Here is a 22,727-nt window from a genome sequence, read left to right on the forward strand (position 1 = left end):
GGCAGTTGCTTCATAGTGGCGACATACTTCCCTAGCGCCAGTCGTTAAACGCGGAACATCTTACCACAAATTGATGCGCCCTCGTAGCAGGGGTGGCGAGGACATCGTCTTCACTACGAGGTGTATACTTCCAGTCTCCACATCTCGTTCGTGACACACGTCTATAGCAAACAAAATATCACCGCAAGCAGTGCCTATGCTAGCTGGAGGCGATAGGCGCAATGTCGAAGTTTGGTGCGCTGGGTTTTATGGCACATAGGCAACATGCCGAAGTTTGAAACCGGTATAGGGAGCGGGACAGCACGCATGCGTTTGAGAACAAGATTTATTCGAAAAAAAAAAATATTTTTTTCTTGTTTTTACTCGCCGCCTAGGCTCTCGGTTGAGAGCGGCAGTATGCAGTATTGTTAAATAAATAAATAACAACAGGTCAGGTGCTAATGTGCTCTTAAGCATTTTTGTTTATTTTTGTACGTCGTCGAGCAGACGTATACGGAGAAGGAACAGAGATAACCGATCTTAAATAAACTGTGAAGGTACTCGAAAGAACAGAAAGCCGGGCACGTTCGTCAGCCGAAGATTAAACAGCGCGAAAATCGAGACCCAAAACTGCGACAGAAAGACAACATCGGTGCCGGTGAAGTCTCCGTGCACCGCAACCGACGAAGAACGTTCGCAAGAAAAAGGCGCGAATCTGACAGCAAATGAACGCAGCAGGCGCGCAGGGAACAACAAAAACAAAACGAAACAGTTGAAGTGCTGCAAGAAGCGAGCGATGCCGCATCAAACCAGACCGTTCCTGGCAAAACCGCAAAAATTCCAAGGGGGCTTGTCGACAGCCGCCGCCCTTTTTTTCCTTCCATGCTTCTCCGGACTTCGGGAAGGCTCGAGTTCTTGGGAAGCGCTCATCCAGCCGTTGACGTCGTCGACACAGCGCCAACACCGCGCGCGTTTGCGCAGCGCGAGCGAGAAGCAGACGACGCGACGTCGGCGCGGGAGAGGCCCCGTCCTGTTTCACCAGGGGAAAACCAGGCGCGATCGGTCAGGTGCGGGTCTCGGCGCATGCGCAGTTTCGGCCCACGCGACTGCGCACGCGCCGCTACAAGCCACCGCGCCGCGGCGCTAGCGGCGCGCTCGAAATGAATCGTCTGCTCCGAGGCGTTCCTCCTCAGTCGTCTCCAAGCACGCCGTGTGGCTTTCGCGATCAATTGCGGAAACCGAAAGTCGTACGTTCGCGCCACTTTGATCAGTTCGGATTATTCTGAATCAAGCCCGTCGCCGGGAAGCACCGCTGTGACCCAGCCACCTGTCTCTCCTGTTCGCCTTCTTCCTGCTACTGTGTCAAACACGTGGAATACGATGGCTACCGGAGTTCTAGTGAGCTACCCGTCCCCGGCGCTCCATGAGTCGCGCTCGGCGGTCTTCAAGAAAGGTGAGGCTCACAGACAGTTTCCTGCCTCTGTCGCTTGTAAACGTGGGGCGTGGAGAATACTGATGGGTCTAACTAGATGATAAGCATTCGTTGAGTGCGATCTGGAAAGAATGAGCGGTTTCAAAGCGGCTCAATATTAGTCACTCTGCGAGTTAATTTCCGACGTGGAACACCCGAGTTACTCCTGGTTGCAGCCACAACAAGATCGCGTTCTCATCGCATTTCACGCACGTGGGTGCGGATCTAGCGAGAAAACTTTTTGCAGAGCTTTCCGCGCTGTCACTTTTCATGCGTGCAACTTGACACCGTTTTGCCGTGAGTTTGGTAGAGCACCGTGAGTACCCGTAGTAACTCAAGAGCAGGGTCCTGGAAAAGAAGCAAACACACTTTTGATTCGCACGGCTTAGGGACGATCGTTGTGTTGCCTCGTCCGCGATTTCAGGTAGCGTAGCGTGGCTTCGGGCGCATTTGGCAAGATCCGGCGGCGGCGATCAACGTCACCGCACACGCGGCATACGTGGCGTGCTGCCAAGCCGTGTAAGCCACGCGTTCCGCCGTCAGCTGGTTCCTAGATCGCGTACCAGTGTGGAGGACCAAAATAATCAGCGTGGAGAAGAACATACCAATGAATGGGCTGAAAGCGTTCGAATCTAACGGTGCGGCGCGGGATTACATATAGGAATCAGAGCAAAATAGTCCGGACTGTGCCGCCAGTCGTACAGTTTCGCACCCGTAGATACCGCAAATGCGTATGGTAATCAACGCGTCCGGCCGTTAATTTCGTTTTGAAAGGAACGCGGCGGCCTTGAAAACACGCTCGACGGTTGGGGTACGCGCGCAGCTCGAGCCGTCGTCGTCTGCTGCGGGTTCGTTGTACCAGAGTGGCACGCCTCCACGAAGCGCGATCTGCCGGCGGGAGGTTGGAACGATCGGCAGAGCCCTGAGGTTAGTGGGTGACCCACCGACGGCCGCACCACTCCCAGAAAGATGTAGAAACACAGGGAGCAGTTTCAAGTCCCCAGATTGCGGGGTACGCCTCTAAGTGCCTGCTGCGCACAACGAAAGAAACAGCTTTGATGACCGCTGAACCCCTGAGCTCAACCAAAAGGCGGGAATTTCGTTTTCCTCCATCAAAACCTCGTCCAGTGCTTAAAATTTCGTCGTAAAGACGAACAAAAGCGACTCTCTGTTTCTGTCATTCCGTCTGCTCCAAAACACGTCTTCTTTTCAATCTGCCAGGATTAGATGGGATCAAGGAGGATATATATAGAATTTGCTCCTTGGATGGGATATCAAAATGAAGATAAAAGAGGCGATTGTTAGAAGGCCGAGAGATCAAACGCGCGGCGCAGGAAATCTGTTTGAACAGACTGTTGTGGTTGAAGCGATAATAGTGCGTTGTTGTCACTTTGAGCGGAAAGTGTCCTTTTCTTATCTAAATGCGCGGCAAACCGAATCGGTATCAACGGCGCGCCCTCGCCACCCATATCGTGGTGCCATGGTATATATGCGCACGACACACCGCCAAATGTTCAGTAAAGCGCGTGCGTCCCCTGAGTCACTGATTTAGTCACCATCCCGGCGTTCCACTAGAACAGCACGGGCACAGAACCAACTCCTCCCAGTAGACCGTGTGCGCGCGACGTGTGCTACGTTGACTCACAGCAGTTTTCACGTTGCTCGTGAGAGGACGACTCATTTCGGTGGAAAAGGCGCAGCCGGCCCGAAAGTCACCGCCGCTCGGCGAAGAGGAACATTAGCCCTGCGTGAATCCGTTTCAAAGCTCGCCGTCTCCCTCTGTCCCCGAAAAGACTTACGCCGCGATGGTTGGAAGTGCGGCCGAATCCAGGTCGTCGTCTCAGAGCGACGTTCGCCTACTGCACCACGGTACGCAGTTCTTTTTGTGTGTGCCGTTACTTATAGGTGCCGCCGCCCTCTTTTTCTACTTCACTCCCCGCTGTTGTTTTTATTTATTTTTTTCTATCTTCAACGACGATGTCGCGAAAACAAAGAAAAGCGCTGGTCGAATAGTCAGTGCACCGTATAGTTTCGCTGTAGCCGTTGCATACGTGCTAGCGGTGTGTGCTGTCCACATCTTCCATTTGCTTCGTTTTCTTTTTGCATACATTTCCAATATGTTCTTTAGAGAGTTGATGGCGGGAAAAAGAGCGGGGGGGTAGAAGAGCAGATTAACGGTGAGCGGGTGCCCGCTCTTCTCGATGCCCATCTCCCCCGAGAGAGGGGGGGGGGGGGGGGGGGGTAAGAGGTAAAGCGTCCGCGAGAGTGGGAGCGTTACGCAATCCCGCGGCCGTCCTAGATCTCCCGAATGTAGCGCTACGAATGGCGGGCGCCTACTTCTTTCTCCCTCAACGTCCCACTATCTGTCTCTCCGCCGCGGGGCGAGATCAGACGCGAGGCAGCAGAGATCGCAGAGGGAGGCGCTCATAAATATCGTATATATGTATTCATGTATACGTATATATCTGTGTATGCAGCGGCCCAAGCAGTACCCCGCCGAGACGGCGACGTTAAAACGGCGCCGCCAGCGATCATTCGCGTTTGAGGAACGGCAGCTGTGCGGCGGCCGTTCGTATGCGCAGCCGTCCGTCCGTCAGGCGCCGGCTTTGTTTTGATTCGGTGGGGCGCCGCGTGATACATTACCGACAGTAGGTTTGTTTGGGAGAGGCAGTGCGCTCGTTCCATTCGCGATCTGCTAATAGTCCAGCTGTGTATAGGTCCGGTATCGGAGAGAGAAGCGATGTTCATACAGCGCACATTCTAGATTAATTTATATTCAGCCCACTGTGCATTCAACGAACGAGCTGCTTTTAGATCAATCTCTGAAGCTATTCGGTCTTCCAAGCAGAGTACGCCATCCCTCTTAAATTACTGTGCGACTGAGGGTGAGACATGTTGCCAATGAGAGGGCAGCACATGACGCTCGGAATATCGCACAGCTGCCGTTTCCCTCGCGATCGGCGCTATCTATGAAACGCAGCAGCGACGGCACGTGCCTACAATTGTCTGTTCCGAAACTCCCCCCCCCCCCCCCCCCCCCCCCCACCCCACCCCACCCCAGCTAAAAGTAACGGAATAAACACTGCCCCACATTGCAGTTAAGTTCGGCTGCGTCCATGCGCTATCATCTTCCTCAAGGCGCGTTGCTTCGTTCTAACCCAAACACCAGCTTCGTGCGGACGACGCACGTCTTCCCCGGCTGCAGGACAGGTTGTACGCAGCCTCGCGAGAAAATAATCAAAAAGGAAAACGCGAAGCCGAAGCAACGAGGACAACGTACGGGCATGGACTACCGAGGAATATATGTGCGGTCGTCGCGCCCGCCTGTAAAGAACATTCAGCTGCGCGAACCAGCCCTCGCCTTCGTTCTCTCTCCGACCGCTTGGGAGAGGAGGCTGAACAGTGGAAGCAGAGGGTAACGCGGAACCTCGAGTTGTACGTTTTTGTCCAGTGTACTACCTTCCACCCTCGTTCCCTTTTCACAGGAGTGGTCGTGGGACGAGGCGATGCCCAAAATGGCTGTACCGTCGCGGCTGCAGGATCCAGTGAAAAGGGGAAGCCAACCGAGCATATCGTTTCCCACCGACCGTGCGGTTTCTCTCTTGCGGCCGCGCTGTTATCACAGCCTTGGACCGAGGCGTCCAGGAAGGAGCGAAAATAAGCAACCCGGCCGCCCCCCGAATAGGACTCTCCGTTACCACGCCCCCAGGCTTAGTCAGCGAGCCGGGAACGCCCTCCGCGAGCGAGCGCGCCAATTTGGTCGAGGGTGCGGCTCGAAACGGTCTCCTAGACTTGGCACGAGAATGGCGCAGGCCTTGTGGCGAGAATCCCTCTGGGAAGGTCAAGGAAATGATCGAGTTTCCTGTGCGCTTCTCAACGTCGTGCTTTTGTTGTCGTCGGAGGTCCAACTGGCGAGCGTACGCAGCGATCACGCCAGTGCCGTTCATAGTGCGCTGGCACCGGAAACTCGACAGCTCTGAAAACCTCGGTGCTTTCGCATCAAATTGGCCTCGTTATTGTGGGGTAAAACAGATCGCACACGCGAGTGCTGCACAAAACCAAAAGCTGATTTGACTCTTTAAATCGCACTGTCCTCACTGTCAAACGACAGTTGAGCTCATTCACTGTCCTATTTAGAAACTTCGAAAACAACCGACACGTGTCGCCTATTACACAGCTGGGATGATAGGGCACATTGGGGTTCAGCGGACAATAGAGCTTGTGCAGAAGAGTCGGCTAACAGGTGCACTTTTAAAAACGGAACATTGCAGCTCCACCTATAGCAAAATGCCTGCGTAGATGCTTGACACAAGCGACTTTATTCAAAACACTGTTTGTAAATGTGTCACTGGCCCGCAAAGAGCACAAAATTTGACTGGAAAGCTTCAAACGCGTAGATCTGCCTGTGTAATGAACTGCGAGTACCGAAAACAGTTTGCGCAAGAGCAGTGTAGAGGGGGGGGGGGGGGGGGGGGGGGGGGGGAGTACGACTGACACTGCCATCTAATAAATGGCTAGAGTTCTGCAGGAGAGAGCAGTAAAACAGGATGTTTCGCATAGTACACTTGCACGCTGCAGGCAGTATGGAGGTTTGATTGACGCAGGATCCGACAAGCAGGTGTTCTCAGAGTGTACTTTGCACTGTTGACTTGCTGCACTCACTCCGGTTCAAACCGGATCCCGCAACTGCACTTTTCCTGTCCTTGCTGGGCAGACTCGCTCTGCTAATATTCCGGTGAGAGCTTCCGTTGTAAACAAGAACGCACTGGAAAATGCTAAATGAAAGACAGCCGACTGCAATCTGGTATTGCAGGCAATGTGTGCAAGACTGCATTTGAAACCTACAGTTAGAGCTTGAGGATGTGACTTGACAAGCCATCGGTCAGACAAAGGAAGCTTAAAAAGTGTTGAAAATCCTGCATTAAACTATGCTTGCAAGGTGCATGATGAGTTTATGCACAGGTCCGCCACTGATATGAAAGAGGCAGGTTTTCTACGCTTTGTACAAAATGCGTAATAGCAGCAGTTCGTAGAACAAATTTGGAGGTAAGCTCGAAGTGCCTTTGTGATACTAAACATAGTTATGCCGAGAGGTGCGTTTAGGTGCCCAGACGAGAATGAATGAATATGTGCACATTAGTTCTTTGCCCTCTCGGAGCTTTAGTAGCTCATTACATAAGCTGTATATGTTCACGTTTGTAGCTGAAAGGGACAATCAAATGGGGCGAAGGAAAGGCTCGATTCCAAAGAACAAGCGAGGGAGGTACCGATTACCATTTCGTCATCTCTGCAACAACTGTAGAAACGGACTGTTGTCTTACACATTACTTTTTCAGCGAATTTACATATTTGTCTTCAGCAAGTGATCAAAAAGAAAACAGTGTACAGACCAGTCTTTGTGTGCTACAGTACATTTGGCTATTGCAACTTTGTTTCACTGAAAAACTTGGCTCTTTTTTTTAATTAAGCATTGGTCTCAGCTGCATAATTAATGTAAAGCTGTAGTGATCCTAAACAATATTAAGCCATTAATGTTGTACAATTTTTTACTCTACTGCAGCCAGAGCCCTGTGAATGCAATTGCTTGGGGGGGGGGGGGGGGGGGGGGGGGAACAGAAAAAACAAAAGAACACCAGTGCTCACATCCATGCCCGCTGTTCTTGTTGATCTCTTTGCAGACCTGTGCATCCGTCACTCCAAGTCGGACCCCGTGCTGGTGACGCTGTCGCACAACTCACTGGCACGCTGCTCGGACCTCCAGGACAGCGTCTGGGACAGCATCGAGGACCTGGCACAGATGCCCATGCAAGGGGCTGACGTGGTCACCCTGGAGGGCCTCAAGAGCCACTACAACTCCTGCTTCACGTGAGCATCTCTCATCACTTCAGGTCGGGTGATGGGCTATCGCAGCAGTGGCCATAGTAGTAGGCATCCGATAGAAGCTGCAAGCTTGCTCGTGCCACATATTTTAAATGAGGCACACTCGATTCCACCAAAAGAAGCTTGTGGCTTTTCAAGAATATTCAGGGGAAAAAAAATGTGTGTAAAAGCCACAAGATGAAGTTAAGGGGGGACCCTGGTCTTTGAAAAAAAATTTTTATTAATGAAGTCACAGTTATGAAATTTCCAGGCCACATGTAGTTTTGTGCACTGATTCTGGATATGTCATTTAATTTCGTGTAAAAGAATTTCTTGAGTGAGCACTTGTGCAATTTTTATGCAAGTACTTTGGGAAAAGTTTTGCAGAAAATTTGCTGCAGGAAACTCGCTGAAATGCATGCCATTGGGTTCTCTTGACACCAAGGAATGCAATAAGGGTAAAATTATCATCCTGGCTATCATAGAACTTGAGTTAGAGTTTTGAAGTTGTCGCTTCAGAAATGAGAACAAAAGTGTGTATTGCTGTCTGTGAAGTGGCAGCTTCAGTACCCTGTAACTCAAGTTCTATGATAGCCAAGATGATAATTTTACCCTTATTGCATTCCTTGGTGTCAAGAGAGCCCAATGGCATGCATTTCAGCGAGTTTCCTGCAGCAAATTTTCTTATATGCTCTCTCCAAAAGACTTGCATAAAAATTGCACAAGTGCTCAAGGAATTGTTTTACACAAAATTAAATGACATATCTAAAATCAGCACACAAAAATACATGTGGCCTGAAAATTTCATTACTATATCTAGTTTAATAAAAAATTTTTTTCAAGACCAGGGTCCCCCCCCCCTTAATGCATCAAGTGCCGAAATTTGTGTAGTGCATGGAACTCAACAGCCATCCATTCAATTTACCAGCATGTCATAATTTACCAACACACTGGTTTGTTATTTCTTTTTGCAATCCATTTCACATTCTGCGCGTAGAACAAAAATAAACAGGCAGGGTAGCTTCACAGGGCTTTAGCTTTTGTGTTGAAAGCAGCACGTGTGCATTTTGACATCCAGGTGTGGAGTGAGCTGGTATGAAGACCACGCATCCTTGGACTGCGCCGAGTGCGGAGGCTATGCTCTGCACCGCCCCTGCCTGCACTGCAATGGCAGCTGTGATGGTGTCTGGAGCAGAGACCTGGCTGCTGTGAGTATGCTCGCTTTGATGGTCCAGCAAAAGCTCTGGTCCCATCTAGCTTTGTTGTGAACAAGGTACTTTTCATTACTGGGATGTATTCAAAATGATCGCAAGGCAGCTTTGGCTATGTGTAATGCAAAATGTAGGAAATGCACGAAGCCCTGCTAGCATGTCAGTCTGCACTGTGGCAGTCTGCAAGAATACAGAGCTGCACTTTAAGCATCAAAGTTGAGACTTGTGCACAAGTTTTTGTGACATGTATGCCATGAAAAAGCTGCATTTCTTGGCTATCTAAGCATGCACATACAAACTGAAGGATGTGCTGTGCAACTCTGTGCAACCCATCAATATGGGGCGAAACCTCCAGACAGCAGGATCATGGCCGTGTTCCAAAAACTTTTGAGAGAACCTGTGCGCTCTGGGATAAAGCAGCACTTCAGCACACTGCATTATCTCAACATAGGGCTTTTGAAACAGCATGGGTGTCTCTGCTGTGATGCCTTGCTGAGTGCGTATTTTTTTCTTTCTGCCTACCTACAGTCCCACAAGCTGAGGCGTGCACAGTGGCTTGGCGAGTGCAAGAAGGCTGCTCCTCGTGACGCCACTCCCAAGAGCAAGGACTCTTGAGGATCGTCCCTCCCTAGGACGGCTCTCGGGGCCAGCACTTCCCGTCAACTGTAAATAGGACAAGACGCCCGTTGCTCCCGACGCCGTGACGACTTCCCCTGGATCTGCCGTGCATTTGAGCCTGGACTTTGCCACCGCATAGAATATCAGGCCACAGTGTGTGTCCCGTCGATGAGCTGCCCTCGGTGGCCTCTTAGCAGTGAGCCCTCAGTGGCCACAGACTCCGCCGAACTTTTGTGTGGTGCTTGTGTCGCGCCGCCGACAGCTGTCTGCAGTCCTGTGTGGACTGCCACTTCAGCAGCTGTCCGCATGGTCTTGCACACCAAACGAACTGCCACTCCACCTCGGCGTGAATGGTCGTTGGCCCAGTGATGAATGGACACATCCACGTGGCATCCAGAACATTCCAGTCTGCGCAAAGTTGGCACGGCTCTCCAAGTGCGGGGCGGACTGAGGGAAGACTTGTCCGGCTGGGCTTGCGGGGATGATCTGTACATATGTGGTGCTCGTTTTGTGTTTTGCATTTCTTCGTCCATTTTGCGCTGTCTGGTCTTCCTCTTGCCGTCAATGGTTAAAGTCGTGCTTAGTACATTTGCTAGTGTGGATAAAAAAAACAGAAACAGTACCGCATAGCAGTGGGCTACAGCCGTTCTTGTGAAGAGCATAACGAGTCTGAGAGACCAACCAGTCTGTTTTGCTTCGCACTGTTCCTAGTTTAAATTCTAGTTAAACCTCATTTGTTTCTCTGATCCAAGACCAAGAGTTTGAAAAGTGATCTGACGATGTCCGAGCGGGACCTTCATTACCTCCATTGCAGGGGTGAACCACAGTAGCATCTTTTATGCAAAGTGCTCTTGCACAAGAGTACTCCCCCCCTCTCGATGGGTGAGACTGACGCAATTTCAGGCTAATTTCTCTGCAATGAAAGAGGGAGGGTTGCTTTGAGATGACAGCTGAACACCAAAGGCAGCATGTTTTCATACACATTTTTTTTTTTCTCTTGAGAACTGTACAGCTGTTGTTGGAGCAAACTATTTAAATGCCATTTTGCCCCTGTAATGCAATGGTACATGTCCGTCGAGACAAATTGCTTGTGCATCGCGTCGTGTCCAGCACGTCTTTGTTTGCTGTCTATTGTGTTTTAGTGGCCGAAAGCCGCCATTGCATCGAACAAACGACTCCATCTGTAAATTGATGACCTAGTTAGAGGCGTGAAATTGAACAGAAGGAGCTGCTCCGCTTTCAAGGTTGATCCTCATAGTAAGATAGCCGCAGGTAATCCTCCAGGGCATGTCTCACAAGTCAGATGCCGAGAGAAAATTGTGTGTCGTACTGCGCTTCATGATATACCATATTTACAGAAACTTGCATACAAAATTTAACAAAACTCTCGCTAAAAGTTGCTCCTAAGTGGCACTCTTTCCAAGCTACTGAATTCCTGGAAAGTAAGCTTTATTAAGGTGTCCTAGTGAATACCTTTCTGAAGTTCCGAAAGTTGACAAAGACTCCGATCGATTTCACGCCTCTACGCAGTCTGCATCACCTCATTTTGCAGTCTGTCATTAGAAAGCAGTGCTGGAAGGTTTTATTTTTTAAGTTATTCACTCTCACACCAAAGTTTCTTGTCATGTGTAGATTTTCTTGCTCGTCCTTTTTTTATTCTTGTGGAGAGAAACTCAAATTGCCTGCCTCATGTGCCAAAATTTCTCGCAAAGCTATGCCTGTGCATATACAGCTTGTTTTGGTCCACCCTGTCACGACCAACTCTGCTCGCGCGTTTCTTGACACGGGACACCAGAGTTCCTTAGCAGAAGCGTGCCGGACAGCAAGACGAGCAGCAGAACCGCCTATTCGTGTCTGAAGATGGAGTGCCTCGAGAAGAGCGCCTGCCCGATGGTGGATCGCTCCTGTGAGACGAGAGTGCCTTGGGGATGCGAGAAAGCAATCCACAGAGTGTGTATTTTTGTAAGCGAGCAGAACATGGATATGCCGTAGAGAGACACACCCAGGCACACAGTGTGGTGTTTGATCTGACAGAGAAGTATAAAAATGCACAGCAGAGGCCAAGAGTGACACTGAAGTGTGGCAGAAACTCTTGATGTCTCATGAGGCATCTAGTGCGAGAAAATGGCAGCATCTACATACTAACACCCACTCAAGTTTGCAACCAGTCTTCACTGAAATTTAAATAGCTTCCCGTTAACACACTGGTGCACATCTGGCTAAACCTTTAGGAGGAGTGTCTCATGACAAATCTAATAAGAACGTCCAAAGGCAATGTGTTATTTTTACCCACCCACACTAGTCAATGGAAGTCTTCTGTGTGGGTGGGCCCCTGGCAAAACTCCCGAAGCTGCAGCAATGGTCTGCCCTCCCTTGCACAGACCTGTTCATTGTGCGCGTCTTATTTATTGAAAAAGTGTCTTGCAGAGGAAAATGTGTATTATCTTTCATACACCGACTTATAGTTTGCAATAAAAGTTCTCTCTCTCTCGCAGTCATCTTGCTGCTCTCTTTCCAGGCTTGCCAACGCCGTGTGGTGTTACTGCCGCGCGGCAATGGCGACATCGGGCGCAACCAATGGGTGGGGGAATGTCAGGTGGCGCTGCTGCTGCTGCTGCAGGCCTTCGCAGAGTTCATTCAGAGTTGCCAGGAACCATGGGTGGCGACGCAGCTCCGAGCCCTGTTTCTATAGTGACAGTACGGGGGGAGGGTGAAGAAAGCAATGATTCAGATAACAGCAACCGATAGAAATGCAAGATGATGATGTTGATAAAACTACTGCACAGTATGCATTATCCGTAGCACTTTAATGTAACTGAAGAAACTTACCATAAAAACGCGCATATAATTACAAGGTGTAAGTTCTTCAAAGAGAAATCACCGTCACTTTTAGCTCTTTACTCCTCGTAGCTGGCTCATTCATTCCATGGGTGCTGAAATGGACATGTTTGAAATGAAATTTTCTAAAGAGTCACCCAAGTTAGAAATTGTTTTTTCCGGATTCTTTTTTTCTCTATGCCAAGCTGCTATCCTCTCCACCGAATTTTTGGAACACAGAAACAGCTTTAAAAAAATTTCGCAAGTCAAATTAGATTATCGGGTCCTGGTTCAGGCTGCGCAGTTGTTCAGGCATTCGAATTCCAACAATGTCCGTCCACTTTTGGGAACAACCTTAACTCTTTTGCTATCGTCCCATAGGCCACCGAACACCTGTGTTCCCATGTTCGACTGAAATCGCACGCGGAAATTGCGCAATCTGGAGCTGTGTGGACGTGCTGCGCCATCTAGTTTGTGAGCTCAACAACTGCTCTTTTGATTGCAGTCTTGGTTTCAGTGTTTCGACATGAGGGGGCACCGTGAAAAATGAAACTTCGAACGGCCACACCAGTCAGCCGGAGAAAATGGCGTCTGCATCGCCGCGCGCTCCCCGAACTGAGCACTTCGGCCGGTTTCGGTTTCGTTTTTTGCAATGAAAGCAGCGGTTATGAGTCAGGCAACAATGTGCAAACGACGGATTTCAGTTTCGACAGCTAGACTTTGTCTCAGGGGCCTGCAATATCAGCGCGTATTTGCATGTAAGTTCTGTTTTCGTTTGCTCTAAGTTTTCTGCAGTGAATGCGGTTTGTAATTGATGACAGTGGTTTATTTTTGTGCTTCAGGGCATTCACAACGTATGACAAAAACAGTTTGCCAAATGCTGAAGGTCACATCAAGTTTTCAACCAAGACGACAGCCAGGTGTCCATATCGGCGCATCGCTGCAGAGCGGCGCTCGGAGATTCCTCCCATAGAATCTATTAGTCACCAACCGATTGAAAAAAAAATGGAAAAAAGAAGAAACTGCAAGCTCAGCTATCAGAGAACAAAACAGGAATAAAAATCAAACATTATGTGAAGCACCTGTCTACTCTACCTCTGCTTCACATCTTCATCTGATTGCTTTTCACAGTGGCACCACAGTCATGATCCCTGATTTGACTGGCCACGGAAAGTCCAATAATTTTTCCTCATAGCTGAAACTAGGAAGAATGAAAGCTATAAACATATGTAACAGTTTGTATATTACAGTTTTCCTCTAATCAAGTTCTAGCTTAGTGCAGCCGGTAATTTTTGTTTTTGCCGTATACTTTTTTTGTGTTTTTGGCATATTTCACTAATAAATGTTCATGTACTTTTGCACGCACAACGCTGCTGTTTGTTTCATTCAGATGTGTAACTAATAAGCTACAATTTCGTGCATATTGCAATATGCGCTGGATTTGTTACTCCTCGCTAAAATATTTTTCTTTCAGTACACTCTAAATTGCCCATTTTTCCGCCGTAGTGAAAGAATTAAAAGAACCCTGAAATGATTTCGATGCTCATATTTTCATGCAACAAATCTGTACAGGTGATGTCTTCGTGATTATTAGAGTCAAATTTGAAATCTCTGTGAGGACTCTAACTTACGAATAACTTTTAAAAATTGCTGCATGCTACTGATCGGGGCAACACCCCACTGCATGTTCTTAGCCGCCCCTACCCCAATGACGTGAATGGGTAATCTGAGCGAGCCTACTCACGGGGCCTGGCAGGGTGTAGTGACAACCTGTCTTCTTCAGTTTTTTTCCTCAATGTGTACGAGTTGGGGGGGGGGGAGGAGCATCATTTTTAATCGCCGCTGTCCTTGGTGTCAATGAGGCTAGCTTAAAAATTTTTGTGGTGGCGGCGAAGAGTGATATAATACCAATGACTCATGCCCTTTTATTAACCTCATTAAATACAATTCACGGCCACTTTAGAGTGTTTTCCCTGATGATGTCGCGCTGATCCCTGTTACTGTCTCTGCACAGTTGAGAGCTAGCACCTACTGGGGAGAGGGGAAGCACTAGGGTGACTCTCATAGCTGCTTCATGAAATTCAGTGCATACCAGATATTTCCAAATTTCTACTTCAGTGAAATTTGCAAAATATGAGCTCAGGAAAACTAAGGGTTAGGCTTGGGTGAAATTAACCTTCATGTAAATTCCTCGATATCACAATGCTTCTTAATTCCCCTGGGGAACGATGTAGTACTGATCCCCGTTCCTGCCTTTGTACAACAAAAAGCTAACACACCTGTTGAGAAGAGGGGAGCACTTAGAGGATCCCCACTCCTGCTTCATGGAGTGTAGCGCCCATGAAATATTCCTGAATCACTACGTCAGCTAACTGCACGAAACACTGAACTCATGCAAAGACAAGTCCTTCACAGTACGTATATGCAGCCTAATTCTGAGTGTCCGAATTCCTGACCAGTAAATCTCGAGCAATGTGCCCTGGGTGCAAATAAAAATTGAATTCCTTTGCCAAAGTTTAATTTCACACACTTATGATGGCAGGTGTACTCATAAAGGCTAATCAAATGCTTCGTAATAAATCCTTATTCTCGATAGTGAAGAATTGCTGCTGTCTTTGATTGCACTGGGCTGAGCATGAACAGTACACAGATTCCTGCAAGAGGTCATTTGTGTGGCGAACAATAATTCTTCAGTTTAGCTGCAATCAACAGCAATGACCACAAACAGCCACATTTCTGACAATCTGGGAGCTTAAGTCGGATGAGTTATGGTTGACCTTATGGGCCAACATAAACCAAAAGCCACTCATGCATCATGTCATGTCAACGTGTTGCAGAAATGGAACATGAATTCCACACATAAAGTAAAATCTTGTTGCAAGAGACATGGTTACAAGAGACACTTGAAAGTGGTTTGGATGGTTTTCCTATATTTGCGATGTTACCTACATCACATACAAGAGACATGGTTACACAGAGACACTCGGTTACTAAGGACAAATTTTTGGGTCCCTAGAGTAAATTCTTCACTATTCAGAAGAGACACAACCCAGATATGGTCATGCAACGCGGCCGACATCGTTCCAACTCGTATGCATGCACTTTTCATTCCCTTGCCTCGATTCATGTCACACATCACATAGTTGCGATTACTGTCTCACTGCACCGAAATTGCCATATATCACAGACTGCGTGTCCTCATGGAGAGATCGTGGACTTCCTCCTCACCTACTTCACTGTTACAGCCCCGACGATGCATTCAACGCAGAAGAACTGATCTAATCCAACTTTTCAGTGTTTTCAGTGTTTTTAGAATTTTTGGGTACAACAGACCTTGGTTATAACAAACATTAGGGGTGTGCGAATATCAAATTTTCCGAATATGAATCGAATATGAATACTTGGTTCCGAATATCGAATCGAATAATCAAGGACAGACGCATTTAACCACTACAAAACATTATTTGAGCACCCAAGAACATCACAGTTTAACTATCGATGATTAAATGAACACAAAAGGTGTGTGGCTGCACAAAAATTATTAGACTCGAACATTATTCTTAGAAGAGTGGAAATGTAAGAGAAGATGGCTGGTACACAGCATTGATTAAGGCTAGCTTGCCACCAGCACAAACGCGTGTTGCTGGGATGAACATAAAAGGTTGTCGTGAAGGAAAACCCGCTGTTCCACATGGTCAGGCAGAAGTACCCTTCTCGCTGAAACGACTTCTCCAGCCACAGAAAATGCCCTCTCACTTGGCACTGAACTGGCACGTATTGCGAGGTATTTCGTGCACAGCTCTGACTATACCAGCTTCGCAGTTTTACCCACAAAGGAGCTCACCAGCGCAGTCAGCTACGGCATGGCCCTTGGAGAAAGGAAGAATTTTCGCGCATTGCTCTGGGCGCCGCCATATTGTTATGCCTCTGTCGATAGGGCTTGCGGACCGAATGGAACGCCGGTGCTCACAATGTATATTCGGCTAGATACGAATATTCGCATTGGGTCGAATATTCAAGACAACACGAATACTTGGATTTCGAATCGAATACGAATACTAAAAATATAATATTCGAATTATATTCGAAAATTTCGAATATTCGCACACCCCCAACAAACATCTTTCTTGGGTCCCTTGAGTGTCTCTTGTAACGAGGTTTTACTACCACTCTGCCACTGGGAATATGTCTTTACTTTATCCACGTTACGTACTGGTTGCTATAAGGAAAATGGATACAGTTGAATCCCGGTACAACGAACGCCGCTTCAACGAAATTTTCGCCACAACGAAGTAATTTGCATTCCCCGTGAAACCCCCATAGGTCTTAATGTATTAAAATTTCCTCAAAAACGAAGTACTTTGCGAGCACGTGTTCGCTTCTACGAATTTTTTTTGCGAATTTTCGCGGGTGAGTGGACCCTCCGTCTTGTCTTTCTTCAGAAGTTGAGTGCTGAAGAGCGACTTTCCCGTTCCCGCCGTTAATTTTTTTGCATCGCAGACTGTTGGGGGGGGGGGGGGGTACGCGCACTCAATCGCACATCCTCCTCGCGCACACCCTCGTGTGCTTTTTTTTTTTTTATCCAGATGCCCACGTGATTTTTGAAGTGACGTCACGCCCCGCTCATTGGCTCTTTGCTGGGCTTCTTCGATTGATGTAGCTCGCGGTTTCCTGTCAAGCACGAAAGCGCGTCATGGTAACTTGCTAGCGGTGTTGGCTGGTAAGCGTTCGCGGCCTCCAAGCGAAGAGGGGCTCCTCGAAAGCGCGTGTAAAATGTGCCAGCGCACGCCATCTGCTAGCGTCTTCGGCCGCGTCCTCCGTGGCCGCGTCCGTCTGCTAGGCACCGAGCGCGTTTCAGGCAGTCTGTGTGGACCGGTGGGCGGAGCCATCGGTGGGCGGAGCTTCGTGTCCTGTCGGAGAAAAAAAAAAAAAGGAAAACGCGAGAGTGCAGGAAGAAGCCCACTCCGCTTCACCATTTCTTCCTTTGTGTGTGCACCGTTTAGCGTGGTCTCGTCGCGTCTCTGCTCTGCTGAATTCCTAGGATGTCGCCAGCGAAGAAGCGGAAATTTCTTTCACTAGAAGAAAAAGCGCGTATTATCGCCGAAGCAGAAAGCGGGAAGAAGTCGATTATTGCCGCAGATTTTGGCATCGCGCTGAGTTCGTTATCAACGATACTGAAGAGCAAAGAAAACATCGGTAAGGCACTTGCGTTGGGCACTTCAGCTCAACACAAGAAGGTGACGCAGCCAACTGCGATATTAGCCTAGGGCGGCTTACAGCCGGCGTTTTGTCATCGCAGGGGTCTGTTGAACCCCAAGTAGCAGTATCAAGACGTTTCGTTGGAGCGCGCGTGAGCATTGACTTATGCAACGCCAGGCCGGCGGCAGCAAGCCCACGAGAGCGCCGTGGTAGCACACAGCGGTGCAGATGCGATGAGGCCCAACGGCTCTCGAAACGATGTGGGGGAGGAGGCAAGTAGAGGAGGTGGTGAAAGAAGGAACGGAGAAGAGGAGGAGGAGAGAACGGAGAAGAGGAGGAGAGGCGGCGTTGGGCGAGAAGAGAGGAGGAGGAGGACAGGCGGCGTTGGGCGAGAAGAGAAGAGGAGGAGGAGAGGCGGCGTTGGGCGAGGAGACATATGCAACGCCAGCCCGGGATCAGCCGACTCGTCTGTAATTTCTCGACAACGAAATTCCGCGACAGCGAAATTTTTCGTACGCCCCGCCGATTTCGTTGTGGCGGGATTCAACTGTATTAGGTTTTACTGCAGAACTCATTTTTGCTTCACTGAATTCAGTCTGCAGTAATTGACCTCTTAAAAATTTCATTCTAGCAGAAGCACTTCAAAAGAGTCACTGCACTGAAACTCACTGGGCTCAAAAAAAAAGGCACACCTGACCTTCACGCACTGTTATCAGTTACAGTGCATTGTCGTTCTCTGTTCCTTAAGCGCCAAGATTAGTGGCTGATAACAGAACAGCAGCTCAACATCATTTATGGTCCTCAAAGACCTCAAGGATCATTCTTGAAAACAACAGTGCAAAGCAATTTTATCTTCAATACCCTTTTGTACCTTATTTTGTAAAAAAAAAAAAAAATACGCTGCAGATCTGTTCAGGTAACAAGAATTTCACCCTAACAGCAGTGGCTAGAATATATGACTGTGAGAAAGTATACAGTAGTAGAGAGTTAAGTGACAATGGAACAAGTTCGGTTTGGTTTTATGAGGTTCAATGTCCCAAGGCAACTTAGGCCATGAGGGATGCTGTAGTGAAGTGTGTACTTGGAATATAGTTGATAAAATTTCAGAACATGATAAGAAGACAGCACATTGACACAGGGCGAAAAAAGAAACAACCCAGGGCACTGACTACCAGTTGGAAAATTTATTCCCCACGTTACGAAATTTAAGGAGAGATCGGAAACACGAAGCTGGAACATGAAGCTTCGTGGCACAGCAGACCATGAAACAGCTGTTGCTGTCTCGGCACTGAAATGCGTGCCATTAACCTTCCCCTCTCTCCTTTCTGGGTTTTTGTGTGAATTCTGACTTTTTACACACTTCATTTTGTGTTCAAGGCTCCATAACGCTTGCCATCCCCCTCTCCTTAATTTTCGCTGTGTGGGGAAGAAGTTACAAGTTGTTAGCTTTTTCTGCCTAATTTTGTTTTCTCTGTAGAGCCACAGCACCAAACAAATACCTGCCTAAGCGTACAACATGCAATTCAAAAGTCAACTGCCACCCCTTAGTAACACTGACAACGACATCACTTGGTCTAAGCAGAGGGGGAACATTTTAAAGCCATGGGAAACTGCATGCAGAAATGGTTATTTCAGTGGCATAATTCAGATTCGCTGAGAGAGTAGCAACACTAAGGGGGGACCCTGGTCTTGAACAAAAAATTTTTATTAATCTAGATATAGTAATGAAATTTTCAGGCCACATGAATTTTTGTGTGCTGATTTTAGATATGTCATTTAATTTTGTGTAAAACAATTCCTTGAGCACTTGTGCAATTTTTATGCAAGTCTTTTGGAGAGAGCATATAAGAAAATTTGCTGCAGGAAACTCGCTGAAATGCATGCCATTGGGCTCTCTTGACACCAAGGAATGCAATAAGGGTAAAATTATTATCCTGGCTATCATAGAACCTGAGTTACAGGGTACTGAAGCTGCCACTTCAGAAACAGGAAAACACACTTTTCTTCTCATTTCTGAAGCGACAACTTCAAAACTCTATAACTCAAGTTCTATGATAGCCAGGATGATAATTTTACCCTTATTGCATTCTTTGGTGTCAAGAGAACCCAATGGCATGCATTTCAGCGAGTTTCCTGCAGCAAATTTTCTGCAAAACTTTTCCCAAAATAGTTGCATAAAAATTTCACAAGTGCTCAAGGAATTGTTTTACACAAAATTAAATGACATACCGTATTTACTCGCGTAATAGGCGCACTCGCATAATAGGCGCACCCCTAGTTAGGGCGCGAAAAATCAGATTTTTTTATTTCCGCGCATAATAGGCGCACCCCGAACTTGGCACTGTGATCAATACTGTATTTACACGATTGCAAGCCGACGCCTCACCACCCCCCGCTTCCCAATCTTTATTTAGCAGCAGCTTCTGCGGACCCACAGCACGTACAACGGCATCGCGTAGAACAGCCGCACACGGTTTTCAGGGGTGCTCACTTTAAACGTCTGTTCGGAAAGCTTCATCTCCAGCCGGAAACGTTCCCGACTTAGGCCCGCAAAAACCTCGGCGCTTGGAGTCGTGTACGAAAATTTAGGGACGCCGCAGTCGCAACTGCCGCACTTCTCGGCCACGTCGTATTTTCCGACCTGCCGCACGCTTGCCGCGTTGGAGAGCAAACTCCCAGCCGTGTAGCTGTTAAGGTACTTGCCCGTCGAGCTAAAACATCAAAGCTCCGCGGCAAAGCCATAAACCACGATAACTGTCGCGCTACCGCAAATCCCGGCACTTGACAGCAACAACAACAACAAAAAAAAAACGAGCTGGAGATGCTGATGGCGATATAGATAGCGAAAGCTCGCGGCGGAGGGAAACGATGATGATGAGCTTGGCCTTGGGCGCCCTCCGTGGGCGGCGTCTGGAAGCTCCTGTGCGCGTGTGTGGCCTCCGCGATCAAGCGCCCGTTGCGCGCAGCTGGAGCCGATCGCGGAGGCCTCGGCGCGTGCATTCCGAAAGTTTCGGTGCGGCCGATACACGGACCTTTTTTTTTTTAACATTTTCTTCGCGAAAACGGGGAGCGGCCCGTACACGAGTGCGTTTACGCGGTGTGTTCAATTTTGCGAGTCGAAAAATTTCCGGAAATTTTACCCCACGTAATTGGCGCACCCCGAACTTTGAGCCGGATTTTCTGGAAAAAAAGTGCGCCTATTATGCGAGTAAATACGGTATCCAGAATCAGCGCACAAAACTACATGTGGCCTGGAAATTTCATAACTGTGACTTCATTAATAAAAATTTTTTTCAAAGACACACAATAAAAGAGAAACTGCTCCTAACAGCAGCCTTAGAACACAGCAAGGCTCCCATCATTCAACTCATGGCACATGAATACAAAAGAATATCAATGAATTAACGCAGTTAGTGAAGAAAGACCCACTACAAAAGTATGACACTAAAGGTGAGCAACCACTGGCACAAAGTAGTACCACTGTCGGGTGTACGTGCCTCACAAGCCACTTGTTTCAATGCTGCACCCTTCTCTTTGTAACTCCTGAGCACAAGAGCGAAAACTGCTCGCTGGAACAAAACCATCGCCTTTCTGTTGCTGCCCCGGGTGAGTTCAAGCGTCCGAGCGTCATCGGAAAGACAGAAACCGCCCGTTTTACTCACCCCAGCTGCGGCCAGCATCTGCAGAGCCAGGTTCCGTGCGGGCAGGCTGAGCAGCCGGTGCTTGCTGAGCAGGCGCAACGCTCCGCACACTATCTCCTGGCAGGACGCTGAGATGGGCACTGCAAGAGGCAACCACAGGGAGGACATCAGCACACAAAACAGGGAGGGCAGGCACCAAGGAGGTTATACTAGAACTTCTGGAGTGGAGGGGGCGCTCGACAAGTGAAGCCGGCGCTCACTGACGCGGCGCCGTGTTGCCAGGGGCAGAAAACAGCCAGAACATGTAGCATCCGCCGTGTAGCTTAGTGGCTACGTGGTATTATGCAAAGCATACTACTTTAGCTACCACTTCAGCCCTTCACCGTGGTTGTGCGCCTCCAAATCACGTGATACATGACGTCACGACAGTGGAGAAACGGGGGCCCACCTTGCGCCGTCGCTGTGGTTGTGCGCCTCCAAATTACGCGACACGATGATGCTTCGCATTCTCCAGGCTTAACCAAGTTAAGCCTCAGCCATTTTTTTGTTGCAGTTGAGCTAGTGCGCTGTTTCTCTGCAGTTCCCTATATTTCAGGATTTGCAGTTGCAAAAGTTTCGGCTAGAGCACAATACGAGGTCTGTGTGGCAGCACTGCATTCTACTGAGCTGACCGGCCCCATTCGTGCAAAGAGCCGTGGTGGGCTTATAGCACCATCCAAGAACGTCTTGCAGACCTGCGAGACAGCTGAAAATTGACTCGGAGTGCTTCAAGTTCAGTACAAAGACTCAAGGCCGCTGCATGCGCAATGCGAACACCTTGTAGTGGAAATTCTGACCGCAGTTAATGAGAGGGCTTGGTTTGCACAACTCGAACCTCACCTGTTGGACTGCGACCCATAAGACAACCACATTTACAACTTATCCAAGAAAATTGCACAACTCTATTTGAAGATCAGAATTCATCACATTGCTAAGGAGATGAACCAAGGAAACTGCAAAGAGAAGGTGCGCACTATCTTGTCCAGGCTGATTATCTTTAAGAATCAGTGACTTGTATATACTATGCATTACTCAATGCAGTATACATATGCCAGATTTAGATGGTCGGCATTGCTGTTTTTGAGAGCGCTCTTTAGGTGTCAGTTTTTGTTTCCATAACTTGCTGCTTTTCATGTTTGCCTGTCTACCTCTTATTATACAGCTTTATTATAACCACCTTGGCAGGCACACACTACAAGCACCCGTCGTAGGAGGCAGTTTTATTTTTGTTTCATCTTAGTGAGAGTGTAGCACAGCGGCACAGGACGAGGACACATTAAGAAACGAACAACATGAGCGCCCACTTCCAACAAGTTTTAATTCACACAAGCAGCTCACTTATAATCCAAAGACATGCTATCACTTGAGCTAACAGTATTCATGCCTTAGAAACAACAGTTCTTTATCACATAAGAGTACAGATGGAGTGATTACAGACATCACACCTGAAGCATTTGTTTGGTTTGGTTTATGGGGTTTAACATCCCAAAGCGACTCAGGCTATGAGGGACGCCGTAGTGGAGGGCTCCGGAAATTTCGACCAGCCAGGGTTCTTTAACGTGCACTGACACCACACAGTACACGGGCCTCTAGAATTTCGCCTCCATAGAAATTCAGCCACTGCGGCCGGGATCGAACCCGCGTCTTTTGGGTCAGCAGTCAAGCACCATAACCACTAAGCCACCGCGGCGGTGTCTGAAGCATTTGTCCTTTTGGCTTCAATTATTAATCGCGTGGTCACGTCTTTGCTTTTACCTGTCAGAACAGTGTTCTCAAGATATGGTTTGCACCTTTTTGATTCTCATGAAAGAAGAATTGCAAAGGGAATTCACTCGTCAACTACATTCTTTCATGTGAATCAAAAAGGTGCAAACCATTTCTTGAGAACACTGT

The 22,727-nt window shown here is 48.2% G+C and overlaps 2 protein-coding genes across 3 annotated transcripts in view; one reads left to right on the forward strand and one right to left on the reverse strand.

Moving 5' to 3' along the window:
* Positions 1–1,156: 1,156 nt before the first annotated feature.
* On the forward strand, positions 1,157–11,632 carry Pino (protein pinocchio). 2 transcript variants are annotated; one of them, XM_089565870.1, is made up of 4 exons: positions 1,157–1,432; positions 7,129–7,315; positions 8,388–8,517; positions 9,049–11,632. In XM_089565870.1, the coding sequence occupies exons 1-4, from the start codon at positions 1,360–1,362 to the stop codon at positions 9,133–9,135; spliced, it is 477 nt and encodes a 158-aa protein (XP_089421996.1). In that variant the 5' UTR covers positions 1,157–1,359; the 3' UTR covers positions 9,136–11,632. The 2 variants fall into 2 exon arrangements, with proteins under 2 accessions (XP_089421996.1, XP_089421997.1); XM_089565871.1 differs by lacking the exon at positions 1,157–1,432 and adding an exon at positions 3,074–3,319.
* The window catches only part of LOC149371614 (testis-expressed protein 10), a 55,665-nt gene continuing 44,497 nt past the window's right edge, over positions 11,560–22,727 (reverse strand). Inside the window, exons 15-16 of the mRNA XM_089565867.1 lie at positions 20,817–20,935; positions 11,560–11,824 (exon numbers count right to left, since the gene is read on the reverse strand). Coding sequence (XP_089421993.1) covers positions 11,678–11,824; positions 20,817–20,935 — 266 coding nt within the window. The 3' untranslated portion in view covers positions 11,560–11,677. The remainder of the gene's footprint in view (positions 11,825–20,816; positions 20,936–22,727) is intronic.

The sequence above is a fragment of the Amblyomma mixtum genome, chromosome 1 (assembly GCF_055824585.1).
Source record: "Amblyomma mixtum isolate Tamu chromosome 1, ASM5582458v1, whole genome shotgun sequence".
Taxonomy (NCBI): Eukaryota; Metazoa; Arthropoda; class Arachnida; order Ixodida; family Ixodidae; genus Amblyomma; species Amblyomma mixtum.